Source organism: Aythya marila (genome assembly GCF_965140915.1).
Source record: "Aythya marila genome assembly, chromosome: 1".
Taxonomy (NCBI): Eukaryota; Metazoa; Chordata; class Aves; order Anseriformes; family Anatidae; genus Aythya; species Aythya marila.
This window is the reverse complement of record NC_139042.1, coordinates 148,338,072-148,351,247: the sequence shown is the minus strand read 5'-3', so window position 1 is coordinate 148,351,247 and position 13,176 is coordinate 148,338,072. Positions and strand designations below refer to the sequence as shown.

Genomic DNA, 13,176 nt, shown 5'->3' with positions numbered 1-13,176 from the left:
TTTCCTGAACATGTATTTATTATGCTTGAAATGTTGGTTTGATTTCTAGAAGGAAAGTATTCACAAAAATTTCTACTTGTGTATACATGAAATAAGTGTATTAAATACGAAAATTCTATAAGCTATGTGCTAACTTTTAAAGTTATTAAAATTTTCTGTAGAGAAAAGCTGAGCTTTAAAATTTTATTATATATAAGATTTAAAAAGTCATACTTATTAAGAAAATTCACTAGCGTAAACCCAAAAGATAGTGTGCTCAATACCTCTCTAACTAGAACTTCTTGATAAATCTGCTTGAATGACATTCTGTGCGTTAAAATAAATATCATCGGAGGAATATCTTCAGTCAGTCTTCCTAATTGAAAGGCTTCTGGGTAATTCCTTTTAACTTTCAAAAATTGAAGGCTCAGGACTAGATGTTCATTAAGGATTTACGTCCTTAATTCCTATTTTGGTTGTTAAATTCTACTGAAATCTGTGGGAATTTAGGTATTAGTGTCAGATCTAAATATTCTAGATTCCTAAATTTCTTTTGCAAACAGAATTGAATTCCTGCATCAGTCTATGCTTCTGAAAAAATGTGTGCATGAACTTTCCTAAATCGATGACCCGATGTTTTATTGGTCAAAACCAATACTGTACCAAAGGGGAAGAAAAATAAAAAAATTGATCAGTACAGGTCATGAGCTGTTGGGTAGTAAGAGCATTGTCAATCCCCATCATGCAAACCAGAGTGCAGAGATCTACAATGTTAGTGTAGGTAAATGTATATGGAGTGTTGACTATTGATATATGCTAAATTTATTGTTTTTTATTACACTGGACACCTATCTTGCCCCTAAGTCTACGTTTCAGCAAAACTCTATGTAAAATCATTCTGACAGTCTGATTTGAAAAAAATTAAAGTGTGGATTTTGAAATTTTGTAAAATCTGAGGACATTACATCCAGTACAACCTTACTTCATTTTACCTCTTTATGACTCTGAATTCAGCTACAAAATTCTCTGAAGTGAAAACTTTAAGGAGTATTAATAAAGGATGGTTGCTGTGAATTTGTTTTAGGACAGGGTTAAAAATAAGTCTCTGGGAACGATGTCAGATTAAATCTTCTTGTTGAGTTAATAAAATATTATTCATTTAAGCACTAATGTCTAATATACTAATTTTATCAGTTCAAATCAGTTCATATAGTCACAAAATTAGACCTCTGTGCTAAACACAAACACAATTTTTCTTCCTGTTGTCTGCAACAGACAAATTTATAGGACTGAATCTAGTACCATAGAAATATCCCTTGAGAACATGGATTTTTATTTCCCAGAATTGTTTCAACATAGGTTAATAATATAAATAAGGCTAATGTGTATCATCTGTTCTGTGGAGTATGCCTGGCATACTCCATGTTAGTGGTGACTTCCACCAGAAGAATGTTAAAACAGCTGTCAAATGAGCTACAATTTCTGAATATTGTATTGAGGATGAAATCTAGAAGTTGCAATACTTTTGCCAAAAAAGTGTATTTTTCATATATTTTTCATTATTGGTTTGTGTAAGTATTGTTTATGTCAAAAGATAATGAAGAAACAATATGTTTTACTCTCCTGGAATGAAAGCAATACACAGGTCTCCATAGCTGTGGTATAAATTTTCTACAGTGTATTCTGTTATAACAGATTCTATTCTTTATTAAATTATATTCTAAACAATGTTTTTTTCCAGCCTCCAGTAACTAAAAACCTAGTAACTAATTGCAAACCTGTGACTGACAGAATTCGTAAGGCATACAAGGACAAAAACAAATATAGGTATGTTACAGTCCTGTGAAAAGCAACTTTCATAGAACAATAGGAAGATTTGTGAATCTTTATTTTAAGGTACCGTCTAAGGTTTAACAGCGGAACTGAAGAAGCACACTGCTAACTATTCACGTCTCTTTCATTGTGTAAGATTGTGGGATTTTTTTTCCATAGCTTTAGTAGGCTAAAGATTTCCATGCTAAACCTTGGGCCAGATCCCAACTCTGTAGTACAACAGTAAGAAGCTGGACTATCTTTAGACAGCTATAACAACCTATAATAATAACTATATTAATCAAGTATATACATTTAGTGAGGGCAGTTAGAGCAGCATAGAAGGGTGGAAAAAGTTTCTCATACTTAGAAATTTTAAGTTGTAAATCTTCTTTGTCCTTGTTTCCTCTACAGAAGTGGTTTAGATTTTTGTGTGTTTTTTGTTGTTGTTCTTATTTAAAAAAAAAAAAAAAAAAAAAAAGGAAAGCATTTTATCTCTAACTGCCTTGCATTTTTCTTGCAAGGTAGAGAAGTGACAGGTTGGGACGGTTAAAACAAAATGGTTCCCGTCCCCTTTTGGAAAGAGCAGAACAAACCATGACTTGACTTAGGTTTGTTTGAATAATCGTATTTGAGCAGATCTTCCTGAGACGTAGGTTCAGGCAGATCTGTGCTCTCTGAAAACAGCAAACCAATGAAGTGATGCTGAGGCTGTTTGCTGGCATGGAGCTGACAGCTGTGTCCTGCCCACTGCCTCACCAGCGGTGTTGAATGGGCAGAGTGGTAGGGCTTCTCTGAAGCGTGTGGCTTTGCCCCAGGAGTGATTACAAAGTCAAGCAGTTCTGTAGGATGAAGGAAAGTTACAGATATCGCTTAGGGCAGCTTTGGGGCACTGTTACACACGCATTCACAGTACCTCAAGCTGTGCTGTATGCTTTATAAATAATTCCCTTCCCAGGAGAGTTTACAATGAAACTGCAAAGCTGACACAACAAATGAGATTGAATAATGTTGAGGCAGGGGTAAGGATTTGCTGTGCTTAATGATATAAATCAGCTTAAGGTACATGTGGTTCTTAAGCTTTAATATTAAATAATTGCATTATTAATGTGGTGAGCTTTATAGGTAGAATTCTTTCTCACATGAGACTTCACAAACAGGCAGTATATTTTCTTGTATGAACATTAAGATGCGGTAGGTGCATGTACACCTCCACATGAAAAATAAGTATGGTACCTCTAGTAAGACTGCTAAACGGGGGCAAGTGCTTTTCCACACTGGGGACATCGTTCAGAGATGCAATATTTCTGCATGTCATATACAGCTCATTGTTTTGTCTGTAAGCTGGGTAATGAGTAGGTAGGTGGGTGAGGAAGGCTTGCATTTGTATTTAAGATTGTAGTTTTATATACGCTTTTGTAACTTGAAGGTTTTTTCTGGGGCCAGTGATTGGAAAATAATGTATTTTTTCTTGTCTGTAGTGTAATTTTAAATTACAGTAGTAAATTTAAAATAAAAAAAATACGGAAATGTAGCATAAGGTCTACCTTCAGATTCATTATTATTCCCAAAACTTTATTACTATGCCAAAACAATTTGGTTATTAAGTGTGTATTAAAATTGTTCAGTCTAGAATAGGCTACTAATAAATCTATTGGAAAGTGACTCTGTGCAAGAGCATTAGCTGAAAAATGTAAACACATTGATAGAAGTCAAATTCTAATGTTTTGGACAGTCAGATTAGAAATAAGTTCTTCAAATAATAATACTTATTGAACCTGACTAGAGGCTGCTTTAGTAATGTATAGATAATATTTTTTTTTTTACAATAAGGTTTGAAATCATGGGAGAAGAGGAAATTGCCTTCAAAATGATTCGCACAAATGTGTCTCATGTAGTTGGTCAGCTGGATGACATACGAAAAAATCCCAGGTATCCTGTTTCTCGATTTGTATGACGTTTTGGGATTTGTTTTCATTTTCTGCTTCAACTGTTTGTGTATTGTAAGTCATTTATTGCAGTGTATTTCTATGCTGTGTTACAGAGCAAGATCAATTCTAATCAAAATACTTCTCGTTGTTTTCTATTTAACAGAAGTGGCTGTTTTCTCTTTTATGCTGGGGGTTATCCAGTTGTTTTCTATTACATTTTTATATGTCTAGAACCTTTGAAGTTGTATTGAAAAACTTCAACTATTTCTGAGGCTTTCATTTTTGTAATTCTAGAGTTTATATAGTTTATGCTGCAGGCAAATTTATATTGAAGGAGTGAAAATTTTGATCTGCTTTATGTTTAAATTATTTATGTGTTTATATGTATGTTTAAATATGTTTAAAGTGTTATTATAAAAATAACACTTAAGCATGGACGATTTTATTGCAAAATCTGTTTTGCATATCCACTATGATTTTGTGCTCTGTTACAATGTCACAAGAGGTTTGTTTGTTTGTTTGTTTGTTTATATTTGATGAGAAATGATCCAAAGCTAGAGGTTAGTCCTCTTGTTTCTTTACATTGCAGTGGAGAAGCACGTGGATACCCGATTCTGAGAGCAGACTCGGGTCTAGTGCAGCTACTGCATTCCTGTGGCTAATGAGCTGCCAGTTCACAGGAACCAGGCAGGGATAGTCCAGAGTAAACCCTCCAAACACGTATAGCATAGACATCTGGTTGCCATAACCAGATGCTCTGCATAGCATAGCTACTTGATAGCATAGATACAGCCGGCTATTCTTTGAAGATGGGAGGCATATTTGGTTTTTCTCAGATATGGCAATTTGAATGAATGACTGTTCCCTGCGTGTAATTGCCTAAAGCAGGGTTACCAATTGTGCCAGATTCATTACAGTTTGAGGAACAGCGGTAATGCCCTCTGTAGGCAAATTCTTGTGCTGCAGAGTTCTACTCATTTCCAGTTTCATGGAGGAAGCCTGAACTTTGCTCTGCTCTTTGAAAGGGCACACCATGCTATAGAGAATGCAGCTGACCAGAACCACTTCTTTACAAAGGTTAGCAATTACAAGGCATATGTCATCAGATATTATTTCACCCTCTGGGGAAAATGTAAAGGTCTCGTATCTCACAATATAAATAAAGCACATAACCCTGTCCATATGTGGGAAAGGGAATTTTTGTCAGCAAGCACTCAGAGTAGTCAAGGGGACATAGCAGTTTAGCATACTAACTGCTGGTTTAGTTTCAGTAATTTTCAGTAATGTAAATACTTGTGAGTTTCTTTTGAGAGAAATAACTCTCCAAGAAGCATTATTTGGAACCTATTTATTTTGTCACAGTGATTTCCATATAAACACTACCAGGTTCTTGTTGTCTGTATTTTGGCTTATTATATGAGTTCAGATTTAGGTCTGTGATATGCCCGTTTTGTGTTGTGTTCACAATAACTTAAAGCCTAGGGACAAAACTTTGTCTTCTGTACAGTCTTCTAATGTTTTTTATGATAAGTTTCTCTGAAGAATATAGAACATATACTTAATTGTTAATATTATTATATCTACCTTCTACAGTTTATTATTTAAGGTACTTTACTCATGATAACTTATTTAAAACTACAAAGCTCTTATTGAAATCATAATCCCAGCCTTCTAATTTTCTGTCTATATCTAGTGGTAGGTTTGGGGATGATGCATGTTAGTGCCCGTTAGATGGCAGCGTTATATGTGAATAGAAGAGAGAGACCCATAGCTTGTTACTGCATTCCTCAGAGGTGTTGATTCACTGTCAGCCTTGGTGCCCCCTGAATTGAAATCAAATTAACTTAAAATAATGCAATAATAAAGAATGTAGTTAACAGTATCAAATGTATCAATTTGGTTTTAAAAGGGTACTCTTATAAATTTTGTTTAAAAGGTTTCTGTTTGCGTTCTTCGTTTTATTAAAGGAAATACGCTAACAACGCATTTTTCTTTTCTAGAAAATTCGTTTGCCTAAATGACAATATTGATCACAATCACAAGGATGCACAGACGGTGAAAGCAGTGCTTAGGGATTTTTATGAATCAATGTTTCCTATACCTTCCCAATTTGAACTGCCAAGAGAATATCGAAATCGTTTCCTTCACATGCATGAGCTCCAAGAATGGTATGCTACACAGGTTCTCTTCAAGTTATTCTATTGTACTGGCATGTAATTATGGGACATAGTGATACAAGCCCTTTTTTCCCAATATTGTCATGAAGGAGTTACAGATGAAGATGATATGGAAAGATTTAAATGGATTAAAAATTAATGTTAGCAGGATTAGTGTTTTCCTGTTTTTCTGAGTCTAACATTTCATTGATTGTCTGTAACTTATTTCAAATAAAAAGGTGTAGGTTTTTAAATTATTATTTATTTTTTTTTAATAAGAGCAATCAGGGCTTCTGGCTTTTTTATTTATTTATTTAAGTAATATTTGGAAAGTGTATTGCAAAGAGGCAATATAAATTTTGGTGGTACCACTTCTCACTAAGTGACTGTAGTGAGAAATGTTGGCAGAAATAATCAGCTGGATAATTATCAGAGAAGATACATGTACTTCTTTCACATTTTTACATAATGTGTGAAATTTCCATGTGAGTTTACCTCTTCCCATTCTATAAATAATATTTTAACTTAGAAATTGGGAAAGTTGATTATAGAATACAAGCAAAAGGTTGGAAGGTATAGTGATAAAAATGAGACAAGACAGTAATTCTGTTCCTGATCAGCAAACTATGGGAAACAGCTGTTCATGACAGAAGAGAAAATATTAGGGGACCTGTAGAAGGAATCAGAAGGGTTGTAGGTGAGAAGAATGGGTGCGACTGTAGTGCTACAAGCCCTGCAAACTGACTTCAGCAGTTAGCTGTAGAAACTTGGGCTGGAGCTGTAGACATATCATTGTCTCTGTTTTTGAGGACAACCACCAGGATGTTGTTAGCTTCACAAGAACACTGTATTTTGACTTGTTTGTGGTCAAAGCAGATTTCTACCAGATTGGTTTAAAGCCTGCTGAAGTGCTGGTGGAAATCCATTTTTAGCTTCATATGAGTTTTCCACCTTTTTCTTGTATGGTGTTCAATTTTGGTTTTTGCATTGGTTCCAACATAACCAACACCCATAATAGCTCAAGGCTAACAGTAGGTTCAAGATAATACTAAAAGCAAAGGATATGCAGAACTTGAGCCGTATACAGTAAATGTTTTGCTTTTTATAACACAAGTTAAGAGAGAAATAACCATATTTATTTTCTTTGTCTATTTCATGGAAAGTATTTAAAGTTTATATCTGATTTAGAATATATGCAATTGTCTTTCTGTTTCCATCTTTCTGCAGGAGGGCATACAGAGACAAGCTCAAATTCTGGACCCACTGCGTTCTAGTAACACTTATTGTATTTACAGTCATCTCATTTTTTGCTGAACAGGTAAAAATTTTATCAAATCTTTAACATCTAATACACCGCTGTACCTTCAAGATAATATAAAATGTATTTTTAATGGAATAGCTAGGGTTTTTCCTTCATAAAAGAAATAAGGATGATACATGACTACTGATTAGGTTGCTTCAATTTTTAAGTTGTCATGTCGACATTCATGGAAAATAGTCGTACCTGGGGGGAGGAGAATTGTGTTCCCTTGTCAGCTGTTTTGCGATGGTCAAAAACATCATAAATGTGCTAAATTTGGAACTTCGCAATCAGTAATTTTCTGAAAATCTTGGTCTATTAACACACGTTGTCAATAGTGCAAGTAAGCCGATAGGAAGAAAACTTGAGTAGTATCACCACTCTAGTTCTGAGTAAGGTATTGTAGGTGCCTAATCCAAATCTAATTCCTAAGTAACAATGAGGACTCCTATTGAATTCAAAATGCTTTGAATCAGACACAAAGAAAAAACTCCCATTCTGCAAGCATAAAATCATTTTCTTAAACATGATTAATCCTGCTAAACATGGAGGGAGCCAATTGAACAAATCATATGGGTAATTCTTTGCAGGTTGGGGCCTTAAGTAACCCTTTCCGTGGTCTGATGAAGAGGGTGTAATTCTTAAAAGGTTGGCTTTTGACATTTTTTTTCCTCCGCCTGTAACTTTTTGCATGAAACTTTCCCTTAATTTTCAGCCTTCTGCATACATTAAAAACTCCCCCTGCATAGTAATTTTATTTTGAAAGGGAGTATTCAGCTCAGTAGGACAGCTAGGTATGTAAATACTGCCAGCTTTGCATTGACCTTTCAGAAACAGAATGTAGCCTGGTTTTATATTACATACACAAATTAACTTTAAAATAATCAGAATATAGGTATACCGTATCTCTCACTTTCTGCTTGTATTCTGGTTATTGAGAAGTACAGTGCAAGTGCCTATGCCTAATAGATGCTTTTGAATAACTTTCTGTGCAGTGGGGGAAAAAAAAAGAATGGACAGTAATGACTGAATTACCATGGACGGTACAGTTTCTATGGTTTCTAGGATGAAAGGCTGACCAGCTGCACACCTCTAGCCCAGCAGAGAACTAAATATTGTATTTTCTTTCCTCTTCTCAGCTAATTGCACTTAAACGAAAGATTTTTCCAAGGAGAAGGATCCAAAAGGAAGATGGTCATGAACGAATAAAAGTGTAGAAGAGCTTTATTTTGGAGATCAGTCTACCTCAAGATGTGATAAGCATTCAAAATCTCTTTCATAAGTGTCTTTTTATGGTTTGATATTTAACGAAGGTGATATGAAGAAAAAAAATCATGCATCTACAGTTATGATCTCTGCAGTACTCTGTGATATACAAGCTGCTGGAGCTGTGACAGGAAGCAAAACAAACATTGCAGGAAACCTGCATAGGCAGATTTCAACTGATCTTACTTTACAAACATTAGTTCATGGCCATGTTATCCTTTTTTATAAAAAGGGTTACCTAAAGAATGTAGCTGCATTTATTGCAGTGTATGTTGCCAACTAGATATAATGTTAGAAGGCAAAGTTGTTTGGGATGAGCTCAACAGGTACTTGATCTTGCATTCCGAAACATTTTGCAAATTTCTGTCATTGCTGCTTTTTTTTTTTTTTTTTTTTTTTTTTTAGCCCTATGGGAAAACGAAGGGAATTATGTAACTTGTCATTTACCTTTAGTCTACCCTTAATGATGTTGGCATTCTTTAAAGCACAGTGACAATTCACAACGTTATTTGTAGTATTTAATTGGGATTTGGAATAAATGCAATCTAATTAAAATATACAATATCAGAACAATTAATTATTATTTTGAAGTTACTTTATATCTTATCTGGTGTATTATATTCCAAAGAATACAATGATGCTGTTTCTTGATTACAAAGAGAGGGTTTTAATCAAATGGAAGTGATTAAGGTATAATATTTTACAAGCATTGTAAATATAAAAGCAAAAGTGCCTCTCTAAATGAATGGTTAACTGTTTTAATGTAGCAATGTGTGGGAGAAATGTTTCACTTCAGAAAACAAAATTTATACTGACAAATGAAGCTTTGGTGTTTTTAAATTTCATGGGATTTGGCCCTGTATTTGTCTTGAGACATCAGACTAGTATGATTTTATGTGGGAAAAGATACTGTACGTTTTCAAGCACAAATTTTCAGTGGCATATCTTCATTGTACTAGCAGTATTCAAAGAATGCATTAGTGTTTTTTTTGTAATCAGATGTACAAAATGTATGTGCATATGTATTGTAAGATACTTGTTTGCTTTGAAATCAACTAAAATATGGTAAAAGGTTTGTCTGTTTCTGTTTTAAAGTAGACAAATTCACTCATTTTGATAAATTAGCCATTAATGCTTATAAAGCCCTGCGTTACAAGTTCTTATTTTCTTAAATGTCCGTAAGTAATAATTTTAATAATATTTGATGCATGAGTGGATTCTCAAAGTAGAATCAAATTTTTGAGCATTGTAAAGATGCAATCACGCTTGTACATTGCTAGCAAGATATATAACATTATATATAATGCTGAAACATATAAATATGTAGTTTAATTCACAGCTGGCCAAGGGACTGGAAAACAAGTGTTTTGAAGGGGTTATTTAGTCTGGAGGTAGAGGAGGCAGAGGGGAGACCTCATCACTCTACAATTACCTGAAAGGAGGCTGCAGCAAGGCGGGTGTCAGTCTATTTTCTCAGGTAACAAGTGATAGGATGTGAGGAAATGGCCTCAAGTTGTGTCAGGGGAGGTTTAGACTGCACTTTAGAAAGAACTTCTTTATTGAGAGGGTGCTTAAGCATTGAACTGGACTGCCCAGAGAAGTGGAGTCGCTATCCCTGGAGGTACTTAAGAAATGTGGGCACAGCACTAAGGGGACGTAGTTTAGTGATGTAGATGTATGTCAGATTGATGGTTGGACTTAGTGATCTTGAAGGACTTTTCTAATCTAGGTGATTCTGTGATTCTACTTCAGACTAGGAAAAAACGAGAACTTTCAAGAAATACAAGAAAGCTTTGATACTTTCACTTTTTCAAGTTTTATTAGGATTTATTTTTTTTTTAATATTTGCCATTCTAATCAAATTAATTGGGAGAAAAAGGGTTGAAATTTTAAGGCAGTCTTCTTGATGAAGTGATGTACAAATAAAACAGTTTGCATACATAGGTCAGGCAAGGCCTTTTTGTTTAAGCAAAATTTGAAAGTAGAGATACAGCATTTCATTTAACTAAAGCGAAAATGTCCAAAAGATGTTGGATTAACTTTCTGACAAGTATCCACTGAAAATCACAGCTAACATTTGTGAGCACGTTAGATGTAAAAAGAAAACAAGCAAGCAAGGCAAGATAACAGGTGAACAGGATTCCAATGGGCTAGCAATAAATTGCTCACCCAGATGCTTGCTCTCCCTCCAGCAGGAATGGGGGAGAGGATTGGAAGAGTCAAAGAAAGAAACACTTGTGGGTCAAGAAAAAGACAGTAATAAGCGAAGGGTGTGTGTTTCTTAAGGAACAAAAAACCCAGCTGAAAGGGTTTGCTCACCAACTCCCACAGGCAGCCCCAGCCACTCTGAGGATCATCTGTGTTGGAGAGACTATACCCCCAGCTTTTATTTCAGAGCACGATGTTACAGGGCACGGGATAACTCTTCAGGTCTGCTGTGTCTCCTTGCTGTGGGGACACAGAGGGTAACAGGATGCCTGGGTTCTGCACAGTTGAATCTACCATGTGTTACCAGTGCTGTTTCAGTCAGCAGTCATGGAGTACAACATCATCCAGGCTGCTGTGAAGAAAGTTAACTCCGCTCCAGCCAGGCACAGTGTAAGTACAATATTGGAAAAAGCTTAAACTCAGTTATGGAAATGCCAACAGGTAAGACTTCTGAAGTTGCTGAGGGTAAGGATGAGACAAACTTAAAATATTTCTAGGATTTTTTATTTATATTTGGTAAGTAAAGAACAAAATAAATCACTTAGGAGGACAGAAGATCATGTGAGAACAGTAGAAAAAAATCTGAAACAAAGCATGTAATTCGTTGAATTAAGTTGGCTAGAGAACTACTGCCCGTTTGGATTGACTTACTGAAAAATCCTCCTAAGCCGTCATACCCTGGCCTATATACACCACAACAAAATGTCACAACAAAATGTTTAGTGGGCATTTTGTTGCCCGAGGGGGAGCTGGAAGCAGTTTTTAACCAAAGGAAAAGCGGCCGGAGCTGGGCCGCCTCCCACCTCCTTCAGCGCCGCCTCAGCAGCCATGGCCGCGCCCCGGCCGTCTGCCCATTCCCGCCCATTTTTCCCGCCCTTTTCTGGTGAGTGGGGTGGGGGAGGGGGCGCTGAGGTGGGGCCGCGCCTCAGCAGCCGCCGCCATCGGCCCGGGGAGGGAGCGTGAGGGGCCGCGAGGGGATAACGGGGGGGCTGTGGCCCCGGGGGCGAGGGGTCGAGGCTCAGCAGGCTGCCTGCTCGCCTGAGGGAGCGAGGGAGGGCGTGAGGTGACCCCTGCCGCCGGGGGTCCCCTCCTTGTGAGGCAGATGGGAGTGGGAAGGGGTCCCCGCTGCGTGAGGTGGAGTGAGCTGGAAAGGGACCTGTCAGTGGCACGGGGATGGCGATGGGGAAAGGTGGTGAGGTGGGGAGTAACGACCGGGGCTGGGACACCATCGTGCCCCTCAGCCTTTGAGGCCACTGTGGTTTCCTCGCAGGGCACCAAGGCTGTGGTGGAAGCAGGTGGGTTCACCTGGTAAAATGCCCCACACGTGAGACTCACTCAACTAATACTTTTTTCAGGTCTTTTTGTGCAGGGAGAAATAAGGAGGTGAGTTCCTCTGAAAAAGAAGGTTCAATCTGCATCTGTGGTTTGGGAATATTTGCATCAGCTAAAGCAAGGAGCTACACAAGATGGGCGAAAGCTGTGTGGGGTTGCAAGGCTGTTTTAAGGTTTCTAGAGGAATTGGGGAGTTTGTGCTTTGCACACTGACTTTTCAGTGAAGTACATGTTGGTATGCAAGATAAAATATGTGTTAGTAAGTATATTTTCATGCAGTTTAAAGTTGAAGAGGGATTTTATATATATGTATTTTTCTTTGGCAGCACAATCAGATGTGTTTTTAAAACTAAGGATTTAAGGATTTTTAAAATTATATGTCATTTTAAATTTATATTGAAAGGCTTTGTACCTCCTATCAGGGGAAGATAAGAGAAGAAATACTGCAGTAAGGATACTGTATCCTGCTATTTTCTGTTACCTTGGTGTATCTCTTGATGAAGTGCTAAGGAAAAGGCTTGCTTTTATCATTCTCGCATTTAATGGCTACAATTATTCTCTTTTCCTTCTAAATAAATACCTACTCCATAAATACTTGTAAAATAATACACATAACTATATAAAAATAAGTGATATTAAAGTGTGTTTTTTTTAAAGTGTATTTGTAGAAACACAAATATGCAAGCTACATCAGAAACACATAAAGAGGTGTAATGGCTAATAATAAAGCTAATTCAGAAAGTGAAAATTGACCAGGATTTTTTAAAAACTACATGTGTGTGTTTATTTGTCTGTCTAGCATAGCATGGGTTATAGAACCAGATTGTTTTTCATCTTTTATCACTTATGTATTTTGTAGGACAAGATATTAGTGTAGCTCTTTGGGAATCTGGTATCAAATCTGATAAAACGTAAAATAAACATGGAAACTGAGCAGACAGGCACCTTAAGAGCACTTTCTTAAGAGCATAGTTTACTTTTCAACATACGAAAGTATGATCCCACTAGCCCTGCTATTTTTGACCCTGTTCTTAAAAGCACACTGATGGTTAATCCTGTGACATACCTCAAAAATAAAACAGTTTGACTGCTTCTTGCCCTTACAGGTGGAGATTGTTACAGGGGTGTAAATAACAAACAAATCAATGTAAATATGAAAACACATTCATCTTCCTGTGGGAAAAGTTATGTT

The 13,176-nt window shown here is 36.5% G+C and overlaps 1 protein-coding gene across 2 annotated transcripts in view; it reads left to right on the top strand.

The window, feature by feature from the left end:
- Positions 1-9,706, top strand: part of GNPTAB (N-acetylglucosamine-1-phosphate transferase subunits alpha and beta) — a 43,766-nt gene extending 34,060 nt beyond the window's left edge. The window contains exons 17-22 of one of the 2 annotated variants that reach the window (XM_082782157.1): positions 1,721-1,806; positions 3,625-3,723; positions 5,723-5,890; positions 7,106-7,196; positions 7,769-7,826; positions 8,318-9,706. In XM_082782157.1, the coding sequence (XP_082638283.1) occupies positions 1,721-1,806; positions 3,625-3,723; positions 5,723-5,890; positions 7,106-7,196; positions 7,769-7,816 (492 nt within the window). In that variant the 3' untranslated portion in view covers positions 7,817-7,826; positions 8,318-9,706. The remainder of the gene's footprint in view (positions 1-1,720; positions 1,807-3,624; positions 3,724-5,722; positions 5,891-7,105; positions 7,197-7,768; positions 7,827-8,317) is intronic. The other variant, XM_082782156.1, reaches the window with a different exon arrangement.
- Positions 9,707-13,176: the final 3,470 nt, after the last annotated feature.